At 38.5% G+C, this 17,085-nt stretch overlaps 1 protein-coding gene across 2 annotated transcripts in view; it reads right to left on the reverse strand.

Annotated features, from left to right (window-relative positions):
- Positions 1-208: 208 nt before the first annotated feature.
- Positions 209-17,085, reverse strand: part of elmod1 (ELMO/CED-12 domain containing 1) — a 36,815-nt gene continuing 19,938 nt past the window's right edge. Inside the window, exons 9-11 of one of the 2 annotated variants that reach the window (XM_052026193.1) lie at positions 10,489-10,539; positions 7,083-7,216; positions 209-6,105 (exon numbers count right to left, since the gene is read on the reverse strand). In XM_052026193.1, coding sequence (XP_051882153.1) covers positions 5,933-6,105; positions 7,083-7,216; positions 10,489-10,539 — 358 coding nt within the window. In that variant the 3' untranslated portion in view covers positions 209-5,932. The remainder of the gene's footprint in view (positions 6,106-7,082; positions 7,217-10,488; positions 10,540-17,085) is intronic. The other variant, XM_052026194.1, reaches the window with a different exon arrangement.

The following is a 17,085-nucleotide window of genomic DNA, read 5'->3' on the forward strand; positions in this document are numbered from 1 at the left end:
AAATACAAAGCCTTTCATAAGAGTTAGATTTGCTGCAAAAGTGCAAAATCATGATTCAAAAGAGTGAATTCCGGCAGTCAGATCAAGGAGAAAGACCAAGGAAGTTTAAGAAAAGGTATTTATAATACCTGGAAACATTCATTACTAATACCATATATTTTAAAGTGATCTAAATGTACACTGAGCTTGTTATTAATGTCACTTCCTCAGTGTGCTGTTCATCGGGCAAGATGGTAGAGCTCCGTCCTCCTGGAATCCTGCATTAATTGGTGAAAAGATGTACACTGGAGTCAGCAGCATACATATACTGTATAACCATATTTTCCTACTTGAATGAACCAATCACACAATCTCAAATTTAATGTCAAAAACAAGCTTGATGCTCTGAAAAAAATCTTATCTAATTTGAAGACTTCATAAGTACAGTAGCATTTATTTATAATTAAGCCAAAAAATGAACTTTCCACCATTTAACCATTGTGTTACATCAACATAACCAATATGTTGTAACAAAGCTCTGCAGTTTTGTTCAGCTCTGCATTCTCCAAGACAGTTTAAACTAATACAGTTGTTCAAATTTTATGATTAAATTCACAGCTATTCTAATGTTAATTATTTTAGACTGGTGCTGTAGCATTAATTTTGCAAACTGCTTTTTCTACTATGAGTACATGTTGGGAGTACCTAAAGTACAATTTGTTTATATATACAGTGTATATATTATACCTGTTCCGTGTAGTTACTCTTGAATATCAGAAAATAGTTTAATCCATTAAACTAAAACATTAGTTATTTTATGAGATCATTGAAGCAATTATAAATGTAGTTTATTACTTGTAAGAGGTAGATCAATTGTGGATTTGAAATCCAGTGAGATCACAACTGTCTGTTGTATTTTACTTTTTAGAACACCTGTTTCAATAGATCTTTTATTGCACAAGGGGAAGAAATAAGCAATTTGCATTGACATAGCGCCTTTCACATTGCACAAAATATCTAAGTGACTGTTGCATATACATTGTTTCATCTTGCTTGTAAATAGCAATGAGATGAATGGCAACTTATTTTGTGATGGAAATGAAGTTAATAGTAATCCTCTAGTCTTCTTCAATTAACATATTTCATAGAATTTGCCCATGACCACCCAGCTCATCCCTGTGATGCACTGGAACAGACAACTTAATGGATCACATGAAGAGAAACACTTCTAACAAATGTACACTACATTATTGCACTTAACTGTCAGCCAGAATTATGCCTTCATTTACTAGAAAAAGATTTGGATCCAATTATTTCACTAAGAGAGAATATTATCAAGCAGATCATACTGGCAGTAAAAATGAATACAAAGCCATCCAATTGACGGAACAGAATGGTAGGAACCTCTAGGTGTGGGCCTTAAAAAGGAAAAGAGAGAAAAAAATGTGTAAACAATGTATTTTTTATGAAAATTTAAATGTAGTATTTTTAACTTGAGTGATGAACTAAGGATTTTAGATTATTCTACATGGAAAATAGAATGTTTAAGATAATAGATACAACTTGGGGTAGCTTGGTTTTCCCGTTTGAAAAATAAACAGAATTCAAGAATAACATTTTGTCTTTTACAAATTCCTAAGCATTTAGAACAAGCTATTGCACATTATGAAATCCAAGTTCATGCACAACTAATCACATACAGTAACTTAATAAACATACTTTATCAAGTCCAGAAGTAAATGTACACTTAAACATATTTATTTAAACATTTTAGGTGCGGGTGCTGAGTGTAAAATATACATGTATAATTAACAAATTGATGCTTTAAAGATTACAATCTATTTAAATATATACAAATATCAATGTTTGGCAAACATGATCAGCCAAAATTGCCCTCATTAAATGTTGCAGAGTTCAACTTGAAATGAATGCTATTCAAGAGACAACAACTGATGAACTAAATTGCAATTCAGTTAATTGTTCAAAGACACATATTCAAGTTAATACATCATTCAACAATTTTTTTGCCACAATTTTAGAAAATAAAGTGATAGAAATTAACTATCAGAATTCAGGAGCATTTACTGAAAAACAAAACTTTGTTTTTAAAATCTGTTCCTTCTTCTTTCTCAATTCTTTTTATTCTTTTAATATACTTCGAATTATTGCCCAGTTGGCTCGATATTCAGGTATACCGAGTTTAAACTACATTTCTCTCATCTGCCATTGCGAGGAGTTGGGTACTCAGGGGAAGAACAATTTTAAACTAATCCGTCAAATGGGAAACTTGTGCAATTACACTTCACTCAGTTTTATGCCATTGAAATCAATCAACAGCAAAATTGGGTGCAATGTAAACTGGTGCCCTGTTCAATGTTAGCCAGCTGCAGTATTAGGTTAAGATTACACCATTGATTTTATTCTTTTTCCTATTTTACCTTTCCCTTACCTTCTCTAGTTTTCTCATTGTTCCTATAGGGCTTAACTTCATTACTCTATCTTTTGCTGCATTAAACTTATAGAATCTTCCAGCTAAAACAATCACTAATTTATAAATTTATTTTATATTAAATTTATGCAAGAATTTGTTTCAGTCATTTTCTAACCACTTAGATGTATTCAGTCCTAAAAGAGAGATTCCGAAGCAATTTTATTCTAAAACTGTAAGAGTGGATAGCAGGTTATCTGCTGTGGCTCTGTTCTAGTGCATCAGATCATTTTAACTATAGCAGTATTTCTTTTTAATTATAGAGCTATAACCAGACATTAAAGTAACCTGAGCATATTTAGTAAAATTGCAATAATTATTTAAGCGTAGAATAAAGAGTTAATAAAGTGAGTGTTGGTCCTAATAAATCGTGAATCCGGACAATTAATAATGGAAAACCAGGAGCTGGTAAATGAACTAAACAGGTATTTTCTATCAGTCTGCACTAAACAGGACACAAGTAACATTCCAGAAATAACTGTAAAAATCGGGAAATGGAGGAGAGGAAGGAACTCAGGAAAATTACAATCAATCACCCGGGAAGTTTTCCAGAGCAAATTGTTACAGCTGTTGCCTGACAAGCTGCTGGGTGCTGATGGACTTCATCCCAAGCTCTTAAAAATGGTAGTGGTTTTAATTTTCCAAGATTCCCTTCATTCAGAGATCATTCCGTTAGATTGGAAAATAATAAATAACTTCTCTATTCAAAAAAGAAAACAAAGCATAAACTACAGGCCACTTAACGTCTGTCATTATTGAAATATTAGAAGTTTTTAATTAAAGACATTATAGTAGGGCACTTAGGAAAATTCAAGTTAATAAGGCAAGCCAGTGTGGTTTTGTGAAAGAGAAATCATGTTTGATCAATTCATTGGAATTCTTCTAAGTCAGATGTGCTATGGATAAAGGGAACCAGTGGATACTATGAGATTTGCAGGAGGCATACGATAAGAAGGTGTATTAATGGTTACTGTGGAAAGTAAAAGCTCACATATTGGCTTGGATAGAAGATTGGCTGCCTTACAGGAAACAATGAATAGGCACAACTGGGTCCATTCTAGCTGGCAAGATGTAACAAGTGGTGTACCACAGGAATTAGTACTCAGGCCTCTACATTTTACACTTAATGTAAATGATTTGGACGAAGGCATGGCTGCTAAATTTGCCAAAGACATGAAATAGGAAAATAACTTGCGAAGAGGATGTAAAGCAGTTGCAAAGGGATAAGGATAAGTGAGTGGGCATAGATCTGACAAATGCATCTGACTGGGTGGACATGGAGAGAAAGTTTCCTCTTGTGGGAGAATCTAGAACCAGGGCTCACTGATTAAAAATGAGAGATGTGAACTTGTCCGTTTGGAAGGATGAATGAAAAATCATATTATATAAATGGTGAGAAATTGCAGAACCGAGATATCTTCTGTATATTTTATCAATACAATTTATCAATACATTTTCTCACTTTATAAAGACCCCTCAGAATTTCACCAAACTGCAACCAATGCATTAATGTCCTTCCTTAAGGAGATCAATAATGTACTCAGAAGTGGTCTTACCAATGTACCACATTGGTAACTGAAACTACCTTTATATTTCAATTCCCTTGCAATGAACAGTTCTAAAATCATTCCTATTTACTTGCTGTAGCTGCATATCAGCCTTTTGAGAATTATGGCTTATGACACTCTGGTCCCGTTGAATTTAAAGCTCTGCAATCTCTCACCATTTGGATAATATGCTTCTTTATTATTCCTGCCAAAATTAATAAATTCACATTTTCCACACATTCCTATAAACTAAACATCTAGGAGTAAAAAGCAAGCATTATGAAGTAAATTCAACATTTACTACAAAGGATAAATTTAGGAATTTTCCTTTTAGATATTTTACTCATGGCAGAGGAGAAAAAAATTTAGGTAGGTAGACGTGGGTAACTTGCAAAACTTTCATTGATTGCAGGCAAATAAATTTGATAATTAATAAATATGTACATGATTAATACTCTTCTTACTAATTTCAGAATATTCTGAACAAACCAACACAATAAATACACGGATCCTTACCATTAGTAAGGCAATGTTAAAAGTTACAACTCCAAACATTTGGAATCTTTTTTTAAACAAAATCTGGAGGATCCTATGATTACAATAACATTATCATATTCGAATTAAAAACATTAAAATCTAGTATGCTCAAGTATGCTCTTAAACTTCAAATTTTGGGGTGGTGGGGGAGAGAAGATGAGATATTAGAGAATAAGCCTAGAGTTTAAAAACTAAGCTATAAGCAATTTGAGGATCATCAATTTAATTAATCAAAGATTTGTTTGGTGGTTAAGAAGAAAAAAAACATGCATCATTTTTAATATGATATGCACCAGTGGCATGTTGTTGCAATTAAATACAATGTATTTTTATATTTGTTTTGGTTAAGAAATACATTTTCATGTAGGTGATGCCCCTTTAAGAGACTTAATAAACTACAATATTTTAACTATAGATTCACCAACTATTGTTTCGTAAACAGTAACATTTTTGTTTTCATGTACATGTCATAGCAGGGATTAACAAAGCTAAAAAAAAGTTTATCCCTCTTCAACCAGACATAATGTTTCTAAATTAGATATGGCACTGGTGTGATAACTCACAAAAATACCTGTGTAATAGTCCAAGAATGCACTTAAAGCCAAATGTGTGCAATCTACTGCATATTCACATGCTTCAATAGCTATTCTATGAATCAGTAAGTAGGATTAATAACATCACACAGTACCAAGCTGCATATTACATTTTATGTTGAGAACAAATAACCCTCAGGATATTGAGCAGATAGTCCAAGCTATTTGCCACCAAACTTTCAAAACAAATCTGTTAAAAAAGATATTTGCTCTAATTTGTACTTAAACTGAAGTACAATATAAATAAACTTACCCAAATATATTTGCTGGGAAGTTAAAGTTACCAAATATATAGTTAAATCCCATAAAATGATATTACGGTGTGTACTTATGCAAATCTGCAATTTCTTTGATCAAAATACATTCTTCCACAATAAATATTGTTTGTAATTTTGTGCAAATCATGATAAGTTTTCAAACTAAAGGGCTTTACAGAACTACAGATCACAACATTTCAAAACACAATGAGAGAAGAGCAACATATGAGAGTTAATGTATGAAAACATTGAAAGTTTCTTCAAATGATTAAAATGTAACACTCCATGCTGCCACAATATGAGCAAGTGTTTATGGAGAATATCTCCATTGTTCATGTGAATGTATAGCATATGCAGTACTTTTACTGTTCCAGATAGAGAACTGTTATACTTAAAACAAAGCATGCATAGTCACCATGGTCATCAGATATGCTGGTCGTGATCAATGCTGTGATTTAAATTCAGTTTCTTAAAATCAGCTCACAGACAAGTACAGAAGTGAGGCAGTAATATGACTAACGGGAAGACGATCTACAGATTCATTAGACTCTCCGAGGCTGCAAAATGGGGGCATAGGGTCATATCTGGGTTCTGAAGCTGCTTTATAATCCGCTTGTGGAACTTCTCTCGAACACGATTAAATTCCATTATATCAAGAGGATCCTCTTCAATCCAGAACTTGTGAAACTCATGCATCAGGTAGCCTGCATGGAACACAAGGAAAACAGAAAAAGATTTTCATCTTGAAGGAAAAATGTGGACAGAACAATAAACAATGCAATTTTATGATATTGCACTTTTATTTGTTCAGTTACTTAAATCCCAAGAATGAAAGCAGAGCCAGCTAACATGAACCTTCTGATCTATTAAGATGCAGGATATGTTGTATTAACAGGACGACAAGAGGGCAAGTTTACAGCAATCGTAGCAAGAGCACAAAGTGATACGTTTAATAGAAACACAAGAGACTTGCAGATGCTGGATTCTGGAGTAACAAACAATCTGCTGGAGGAAGTAGGTTGAGTAGAATCTTGGGGAGGGTGGGGGGAAGGAATTGTTGAGGTTTTGGGTCAAAACTCCACATCAGGACTGAAAGTGGAAAGGGAAGATAGCTAGTATCTGTGTCCCAACTCCAACCCTTCCCATCCATTACCTGGCTCCATTCGCCCATTATCCTCCATCCCTCCTTGGTCCACCAATCACCTGTTAGCCCCTGCCTCACTGCTCCCTCTCTCCTCTATACTAGCTATCTTCCCTCTCAGTCCTGATGCAGGGTTTTAACCCAAAACATTGACAGTTTCTTCTCCCCCACTGATGCTGCTCGACCTGCTGAATTTTTCCAGCGGGTTGTTTATTGACAAGTTTACTACTGGTGGTTGCAGAGACTGAAAAAACCTGGGTAATTTAGATTACAGTAAAAGAGGAAAATTAGGATGTTATGCATCAGGATCCAAGACTTCAGTTTTGCTAATAATAGTATATCTGAACAAGACTTCCAATGTCCCAGAGCTCCATAACGACAGCCGAACAAAATATAACTGGCAGCTATCTATCTATACCCAAGCTTTCAAGGAATATTAAAGTACATTAAAAGGTATTTATGCTGGAAGACCAAAACTACATTTCAACAGCAATACCTCACAGCAAAGGATACTTGTGTTTATATCTGGTATCAACTTACAGAAAACTTTGTAGAAGTCAAAGAGTGATGGTGCTTCAGGAGCAACATTATATAAATGGGTCTTCAATGATCCACTTATAAGCAGAGAATACGCAAGGTCAGTGATATTAATCCCCACTATAGCAAATGAAAACCTGTAAGAGAATAAATACATATTTAAAAATGTAATCAAATCAGAATAATATGAAATCAATGTAATTTAGCATTTAGTCAAAAATTTCCCTCACAATAAATTCTTATTTGGAGGGATTTTCAAATGGGCCAAATGGAGGCACTACAGAAATAAAAAGCAAATTACCTGGTGTTATTTCTTCCTCTTAGGCAGTCTCTCAGGATAAAGTCTGACTTGCTTCTACTCTGGTTTTATGGGTTCCAAGGTGGTTAATGAGGTCAATGTGGGAATCGCAGTCTCTGCCACAGATGGGGCAGGAGGTGGCTGACGTGGACAGCTCACGAGGTGGTGTGCTGCTTTAGGCTCACACAGGACTTCTGTATGGTCCCAACACATGGCTTTGAGATTCTCTGTACCATCTTGAACATTCCTTCTCCACTTTGAGCAGTCACGGGCCAGAGGTTTTCAGGAGCTGGTGTAGATGTTGTACTTCTTCAAAGAAGCTTTGAACATATCCATGAATATTTCTTTTGTCTGTCTGGTAAACACTTTCCATGACAGAGTTCAAATTATATTATCTGTTCTGAGAGGCTGGTGTTGGGCATGTGAGCAACGTGTCCTGTTTGATGTACAGGACAGAGTAACTAGGGCCTCGATGCTGGGGATATTGGCCTGAGGTAGCATACTGACGTTGGGTTGATTGCCTGCTGGAGGTAGTCCAGGTCTCAGAAGCATTTAAGAGGGATCACAGGTACCTAGTAGATAACGACTTTTGTGCAAGGTCTGACGTCTTGGTCTCCAAATACCCTTCTCCTCAATTGACTAAAAGCTAAGCTAGCACGTTGAAGCTAGTGGTGAACTTCTTCATCCCAAGTATTATTAGATAGATTTAGAAGCTCATTATTGAATGCCAGTGGCACAGACCTGATAAGAGATGGTTAACCTGCATTATATACATTCACAAGGATCGAAGCAAGATCATGAAAACTGTGTGTGTGTGTCTATATATATATATATATATATATATATATATATATATATATATATATATATATATGGAAAACTTTTCATACTTTATTGTTGGAGGATACCTTACTAATGTAACATAGGTAATTTGATACAATGTCTCTTTACAGGCTAATTTAAACTAGCAGTTTCATGTGGTAAAAAAGGTAACCACTATATAAATACCAAATACCAAGCTATTGGCAGTTCAGTGGAAGATAGCTTTCTTTTAAATCATTGTTGCCAGGAAGAGAGTATTTTTGTTTAAAAAAAAGGTTTATTGATGAATATATTACAAAAATGAATTCTGGAGAGGGTGCAAAGGAATTTCACCAGGATGTTGCCTGGGAATGGAGTATTTCAGTTATGAGGCGAGACAAGGTAGGCTGTATGACTCTATGGATTTGTGCAAGCAATCCTTTTGCTCCACAACAGTTGGCATAGGGTACAGGATCTTCCCATTCAGTGGACACGTGGTGGACCGGAGCAATGTTTTAGTGAGTATAGTTTTAATATCACCCATATATTTGATGTAAACCAAGAAGCCTTCCCCACCTAGTGGGAGATTATTACCTGAGAAATCTGCAAATCAAGTAATTTGTAATGATCCAGTAGCAAAATAAAAATTTGAAGAGGATCACGGCCATAATGACTGGGGTTCGTGAATAGGAACTTGTTCAGTGGAACAAGCAGCATAAAAATAAAGGAATGTGTGCACTACATTGATAAGGTGAACAAGCCTCTCTCCCACTCCTCAAGGTGAAAGATTAATCAAATAAATAATTTCTTTTTGACCTGAAAACAGACTGTGAGAGTACTTCTACTCCACAACAATTAATTCACAAAATAAAATGTTCAAAAAAATTAGTCATTGTTCATTTCCGTATAAGCAAATGGATAATATCTATGCAAGTGACAGACCAAGTACAATTTTAATAAATTCATTTCAGATTTTTGTGAAATTGTACTTTACTTTTTTCCCCGTGCCACTAAACACATTCAAAAAGATGAACACCAAATCTGCTTTTGGGGCTATGCAGTTCCAAATAGATATTCCTCTTGCAGATCAAAAGCTTTAAGTCAGTTCACCTCTGCCTTGGACATCATAATCTGTGGTCAGGAAGTATGGAACTTGCTCTAATTTAAAATATAACTTTTCAAGTCCACTATGCAGCATGTTTGTTGTATACTAGATGCACAATTAGGAGGCACAAGAGACTACAGATGCTGGAATCTGGAGGAACTCAGCAGGTTCAGGCAGAGTCTGTGGAGGGAAATGGACAATTGATGTTTTGGGTCAAGATTCTTCATCTGGACAGAAAGATAGAGGGGAGATAGCCAGTATAAAGCAGTGAGGGGAAGGGGTGAAGCCAGAGCTGGCAAGTGATAGAGGAATCCAGGTGAGGAGGGATGAAAGGTAGATGATTTGGGGGGGGGGGGGGGGGGGAAAAGAGTGGAAATAGTGACAGAGGCTGCAAGGTGGTAGGTGGAGGCAACAAAGGGCTGTAGGTGATGGAATATGGAATCTGATAGGAGAGGAAGGTGGAGCATGGAATCAAATAAGGGAAGTGGGGTGGCCAGATGAGAAAAGTGGGGGGGGGGGGGGAAAAGAGGACCCAATGGAAGGAGTGTGTGGGTGATGGGCAGATGGAGGGGGTGGAGGAATGAAAGAAACAGGATGCTGGAGAGATGGGGTGGTGTGGGAGGAACTGGATAGATCAGGAGCAGAGAGAAAAAGGGAAAGAGGGGGAGCAGTTTACCCGAAATTGGAGAATTCAATGTTCATGCCCTTGGGTTGTAGACTACCCAGGCTGAATACGAGGTGCTGTTCTGTTTGTGTTTAGCCTCATCCTGGCAGTAGAGGAGGCAGAGGACAGACAGGTCAGTGTGGGAATGAGAAGGGGAATTAAAATGGCTGGCAACTGGGAGCTCCAGAGGGCCATGGCAGATGGAGCACAGGTGCTCAGCAAAGTGGTTGCGCAGTCTGCTCTTGGTATCATTGATGTGAAGGAGGTCACAGAGAGCACTGGATGCAACAAGGTTGGAGGAGATGCATGTGAAGGTCCGCCTTACAATCAGATCTCCTCAATTTCCACATTAGGGTCATCTTTGAATGAATTTCTTTTGAATGTCTAATTTTGCAAGTTTATTGTACAGCTTTTTATCTTCCCTCAACAGGTGGTGTTTACATCAGTTTTTTTTGGTGAACGATTTGTATTGATACAACCAATAATTTCAGATCATATGTAAACATTATTTCACTTGTATTCTGCCATTCAAAATACTCACCCAATTGCCTGATCAAACTTTTTCTTTTCCAACTCTTTTTTATTCAATTTGCTGTTTAAAAATTGTAAACAAAATATGAATCAATTTTCTCACAATGTTCTTATTCATTTAAAGTTTGCACTATTACTCTAAACATATGGCAACTGGATTTTAAACACAAACATTTGTACACTTTCCAAATTGAAAGATCTTGGCTGCATCCCAGATTACACGAACTAGGTCAGCAAGTAAATCAACCCTAATAAAATGTTATTTCACTCTGTTTTTATAGTGTTTAATGCTTTTAAAGGAGAGAGTTCTAGTGGATATGAAAATCAGCTTTGAAATAACAGGAACATGCCATATGGAGTGAGTCTGCTTCACTATTCAATAGGGCATGGCTGAGCCTGTGCCTCATACTTGTGAATCAATTATGATCACCCCTAATATCCATAGTTTCCAAAACACTATCAATCTCAGCCTTGAACAAACTGAATGACCAAGTATGGACAGTCCTTTTTGAAGTATAAAACAGCAAATTTACAATTCTCTGCTAAAAGAAATCTCCTCCTCATCTCAATCCTAATTGGCCAATCTCTTATCCTGAGCTTGTATCTCCTGTTTCTGAACTCTGCACCAAGAAAAAAAAAGACAGCACCTTGGCAGCTATCTTGTCAAGCCCTCTCAGAATCTTGTACGTCTCAATGCAATTTACAATTCAAATATTTCTGAAGGGCACTCATGCAAGCATGGATGAACCAAACCTATTGAAGAAGTACTTGCTGCTGTCATTCCAACTGCACTGAGATGTTGAATTCTTCATCAGGTCCAGCAGCCGAAAGTCCGACAGTTCCTTGCAGTTATGCTTGAAAATCTGCTATTGAACCTGTGCCTGAGTAGACCTGGTGCAGTTAAGTTGTGACATAGAGCAGGCCCGCTTGATAGGCACCCCACCCACAACCATTCATTCACTCCACCACCAACACACAGGAGCAGCAGTTTGTACTATCTACAGGATGCACTGCAGCAACTCACCCAGACTCCTTAGACAACACCTTCCAAACCTGTGACGTCTGCCAGCTAAAAGGACAAGGGCACTAAGGTTTGGGTATGCTACCAGCTGGAAGTTGCCCTCCAAGCCACACACCATCCTGACTTGGAAATATATCACTGTTCCTTCGACGTCGATGGGTCAAAATCCTGGAACCCCTACCCTAACAGCATTGTAGGTATACTTACACCTCAAGGACTGCAACGGTTCAAGAAACCAAGTCACCACCACCTTCAAGGGCAATCGGGGATAGGTAAATAAAAGCCGGCAAAGCGCACATCCCTCGTATGAATAATAAAAAAAGGACACAAGGAGGCCACAGAGGGATTTGGATAGGTTAACTAAGTAAGTGGGCAAAGATCTGGCAGATGGGATTGTAATGTGTGAAAATGTGAGATTGTCCACAAAGAAAATAAAATGTATAAGTGGTCAGGATTTGTAGAGCTTTGAGATGCGGAGGGTTCTGGAGTGGTCTGGTTTGTGATTAACAAAAGGCTGGGAAGCATGCACAGCAAGTACTTAGGAAAGCCATTAGATTTGCTTATTGCTGGGAGATTGAATACAAAAGGAGAGAGATTATGCTTCAGTAACAAAAGACATCTGGAGTACAGTGTACAATGTTGGTCTATTTATTTGAGAAAGGATGTTAATGCATCGGAAATAATTCAGAGAAGGTTTACTGGACCTAACACCTGGAATGGGTGGGTTGCGTGATAAGGAAAGATTGGACAGGGTAAGCTTGCATCCGCTGTAGGTTAAAAGAGTGAAAGGCAATGATTGAAACATACAAAATCCTGAGGGGTCTTTATAGGGTGGATGTGGCAAGAATGTTTCATCTTGTGGGAGAATCTACAACTAAGGATAACTATTTAAAAATTAAGGGATCACCATTTAAGACAGTGATGAAGTGAATATTTTCCTTCCTCAGAGATTAACAAGTCTTTGGAATTCTTCCCTGAAGGATGATAGAAGCAGACCCTTTGAGAATTTTTCAGGCAGATAGACATAATAGGGGTGAAAGGTTACCACTGGTAGATGAGAACATGGAGTGGAGATTACAAATCAGATCAGTCGTGATATTATTGAATGTTGAAGCTGGCTTGAAGGGTCGAGTGACTCCTGCTCCTACTGCTTGTGTGAATATGTGACTCCATTAGTTTCAACAGAAAATGAATAGCTCAAGAAAAATTCAGCTAATTTATAACATTGTGTTTTTCTCATTTTAAGTATATTAATTTTTCAGTAGTATCATTAATTTTTTTAGTAACATAACACTTCTTTTTCCTGAGTGTCAGAGATAAGCCTGAACTTGCTGTTTGCATTGGTAGGGTCCTGTACTGGGCTGGCCGTCATCAGTCAGAGATCAACTATGGGGACCAAGTTAACTTGCAAGTACAGTAAAACTCCAATAATCCGGCACATTTGGGATTTTAGCAGTGCCAGTCTATTACTACCTCAACACACTTTTATTGAATTTTGTTTAAAAATGTAACATTATAAATTTTAAAGTGAATCAGTCAAGTTTAAAGGGAGCAAGAGAACTCTGGCCCTGCTGAGTGGAAAAGGAGTGCAGCAAACATCATCTGGTGAGGTGCCGAATCATCGGGATTGCTGAATTGTAAGATTATCAGAGTTTACTGTAAATTCAAATAGTAGAGTGTATGTGTTGGTAACAGTCTGCTTGCTATGGAAGGTTGGACAGGAGTATTCCATGGGTGTACAGATTGTATGTCGTGTGCTATTGGTACATGCTCAGCTTCCCCATTCACGGTTCAGATGACAAACACCAAAATCTTATAAATCTGCTGCACTAATTCCATAGGTAGGATATCCTTGGATACACAGAATAAAATCTGTACACAGTACTCCAAAATATGGTCTCACCAAACCCTACGTAATTTGTGCAAGACTTCCTTTTGTATTCCAAATCCTTTCCAATAAATTTCAATGCACCATTTGCTGTTCCAGCTCTTTTCTGTACTCTGCTTTCTGCATATCTTGAATCAGCACACGCAGGTTCCTCTATACATAAACATTTCTCACCATTTAAAACACATTCAGTTTTCAGCATCCCACATCTGTAGTTTTTCGTGTTTCCAGTTTTCTATGCTTCCTACCAAAGTACACCATCTCACATTTTCCAACAATTTACTTCATATGCCATCTTCTTCCCCATTCACTTAATCTATGCCCTTTAGCAGATGCTTTGTGTCCTCATCGTAGTTTACTTATCCATCAAATTTCTTGTCATAAACAAACTTGTATACATTTACCTTATTGACTTAAAGGCATAATGTAATTGTGAACAGCTGAGTGTTTAATACTCTGTAGTTGCAGTCTTGCCACTTAAAAATAATTCCTATCCTGTTTTCTGTTCAATCAATCCTCTAACCATGCCAATATATTAACCTCCACTCATTGTTTTATGTTATAATCATTGACACAGTATTTTATCAAATGCCTTTTGGAAATATAGATCTACTACATTCCAATAATATTTATCAAATATGATTTCCCATCCTAAAATCATGCTGACGTACAAAGATTAGGTTACTTACATTAGTCAACCTATCAACTCCCCTCCTCAAGGAAGATAATGAAAACATAATCAAATACCCAAGGACTGATTGATATCATGAATTTCTAACAATAGGCACAATACGACAGACCCCTGATGAGAACGTAGATGATTTCATCACAAGATTAACTCTGGTCATGCAGGAATGCAAATACAAAGATATCCAACCGAACAAATCCGAAGAAGCGACACTTATCCAAGCGTTGATTACTGGAGTCCATGATGAGAAGACACGTGAGAATCTCCCGTCTGAAAAACACAACTTGTCCTGGGACAAAGCATGCTCCACAGCTAGTCACAGGGAGGCAGTCAGGAGAGGCCTTACATAGATTCAACTGACCCCATCACCACTTATTCAGGCAGTACTGGAGCGAGAGCCCTCTCCCAGAAATGTCAATGTTTGCATTTTCAGACCCGCCGCTTCCAGTCAAAAATCACGTCAGCCTTTCAGAGAGATGCCACCACTGTAATGAAAGTCATATCCAGTGGTCTGATGCAAGTATCAAAAGACTGTCTGCCGGTTCTGTCAGAAGATAGGGCACTTGAGAAGGTGTGTTTTGCAAATCAACGCACCGCGGGAAAATGACAGAATTTGACCATTAACTCCACGCAAGGAGACAGCCAGTGCGAAAAAGTGGATACTATGTTCCAAACCCATGAACTGGGCAATCAGAACCAGCCTCCGTACCTGGTTATGCTCACAGTGGACAACCAGCCCGTAAATTTGAGCTGGATACCGGGTCAGCCGTCACCTTGGTAAGCGAATCATCTTTACGCTGGATTCCAAAATTACAACCTTCAAGCTTGGTGTTTCACAGCTACACCAGGGACAGCATTGACGTATGCAGCGTTTTCATGGCAGAAGTTGTCTACCATGGAGACCTGTTCCATTTACCAGTGCATATTGTCAGGGGAGGCCAACGGCCCAATTTGATGGGCAGAAACTGGATTAAAAATATTCCATCATTGCGATCCTACATCAATCGTATCGGGGGAAACCCTACATTGAATATTCTAGTATGAGAGCACCAGCGTGTATTCCAAGTCGATGCTTCGGGTTAAACTGCTGTCGGGTGGCTAAGTTCAAATTTAAGGAGAACTGCCAGGTGAAGTTTTACAATGCCTGCCCGGTGCCGTATGCTGTGGGTTCAAAAGGTAGAAGAAAAGCTTGACTGCCTACAGAAAGTGGATGTGACTGAGCTGGTGCAGAACTCGGAGTGGGTGGCACCAATCATACCCGTCTTCAAGCCTGATGGATCAGTGTGCATCTGTGGCGACTACAAACTGACCACAAGCCCTGCGACAAGACTGAACATGTATCCACTACCATGGATTGAGGACTTGTATGCATCCCTGTTGGGAGGCCAACAATTCTCAATTCTAGACCTAAAACACACCTACAATCAGGTCACCTTGGACGAAGATTCTAGGGATGTTACAACTATCAATACACATAGAGGCCTGTTTTGGTACAAGTGGCTGGTATTTGGAGTGAGTTCTGCACCTGGGATATTCCAATGCTTTATTAGTAATTTATTGAAGGACATTCCTCACCTCTGTGCGTACCTTGATGATATTTTGGTAACAGGTACAGAGTCCCATCATCTTGAGACATTAGACAGAGTACTTTCCCGTTTGGAGGAAGCCGGCTTTACTCTAAAGAAGGAGAAATGTATGTTTTTGGCCAACTCAGTCAATTGCCTGGGCTTCAAAGTCAACAAAACAGGTCTCCATCCACAGGGGCACAAAATCAAAGGCTCCACATCCACAAAACATGACAGTTACACTCATTCCTGGGTCTAGTCACACATTACAACCGGTTTTTAAATCAATCAGCAACAGTGTTAAAGCCCCTACACTGACTACTCCAGAAGGACCAACACTGGGAATGGTCAAGAATTGAGCAACAGATATTTGAACAAGTAAAAACCACCCTCAGTTCTCCGTTAGCGTTGCTGCATTATGATCCTGAAAAGCCTATTGTCATGAACTGTGATGCCTCACTTTACGGGGTCAAGGCTGTTCTACATCAAATGCCTTGCAGAACAGAGACGCCTATTGCTTTTGCTTAAAGAACAATGTCTCAGGCGGAGATGAATTATTCACAGCTTGAATGAGAAGCCCCAGCTATTATGTTTGGCATCAGGTGCTTCCATTTATACATACTTGGGCAGCCTCTCGAAATCCACGCAGATCATAAGCCTGTGCTAGGCTTAATGGGGAAGACACGAGGTATCCAACAAATGTCATCACTGAGAATGTAACGATGGGCATTGAACCTTATCAGCTTACTCCTGCACAATGAAGTATACCCCCAGAAACGAAAATGTTGCTGACGCCTTAAGCGGATTACCAATGATTGAGGATACAGCATCTGGCACCCCTCTGTTCAAGTTGTTCACCTGTTACAAAGCCTAGATGAAATACCAATCAAAAGTCACCTCATTAGGCAGTGTACAGCCCATGATCCACTCCTACCACAGGTAAAAAGAGCACTACAGGTTGGTTGGCTGCCAGCCCTTCACCCGAATTTCAACCATTTACAAATTGCCAACACGAACTGATCCTACAGGATAGCTACATATTATTGGGGCAGTCGAATACTGGTTCCCCCTCAACGCCACAAGTGCACATTCCACGATCTGCATAATGTTCACCCTGGTGTGGTCAGAATGAAGGCCAAAAATTGACACCGATATTGAGAATATGGTGCGCATCTGCCCTGTTTGTTAAAAGACACAGAGAAGCCGCCCCCCCGCCCCACCACTGCAGCGGCAGAATAGCAGTGAAAAAATCTTCTCAGTGTTTCCTTAGGTTCACTTAACCTATTTTTTTCCCCTGCAGTTCCCTTATTTAGGGCGGAGGGACGAACCGTATGCAGAATGCGGCAAATGCAGCTAAGGCACATGCGCGCACCTGTGCGCACACTGGTCAGTCGATCGTCCAATGGATCGATTGCGCAAGTGTGGCAGTATGCATGCACGCACTG

Source organism: Pristis pectinata, chromosome 11 (assembly GCF_009764475.1).
Source record: "Pristis pectinata isolate sPriPec2 chromosome 11, sPriPec2.1.pri, whole genome shotgun sequence".
Classification (NCBI taxonomy): domain Eukaryota; kingdom Metazoa; phylum Chordata; class Chondrichthyes; order Rhinopristiformes; family Pristidae; genus Pristis; species Pristis pectinata.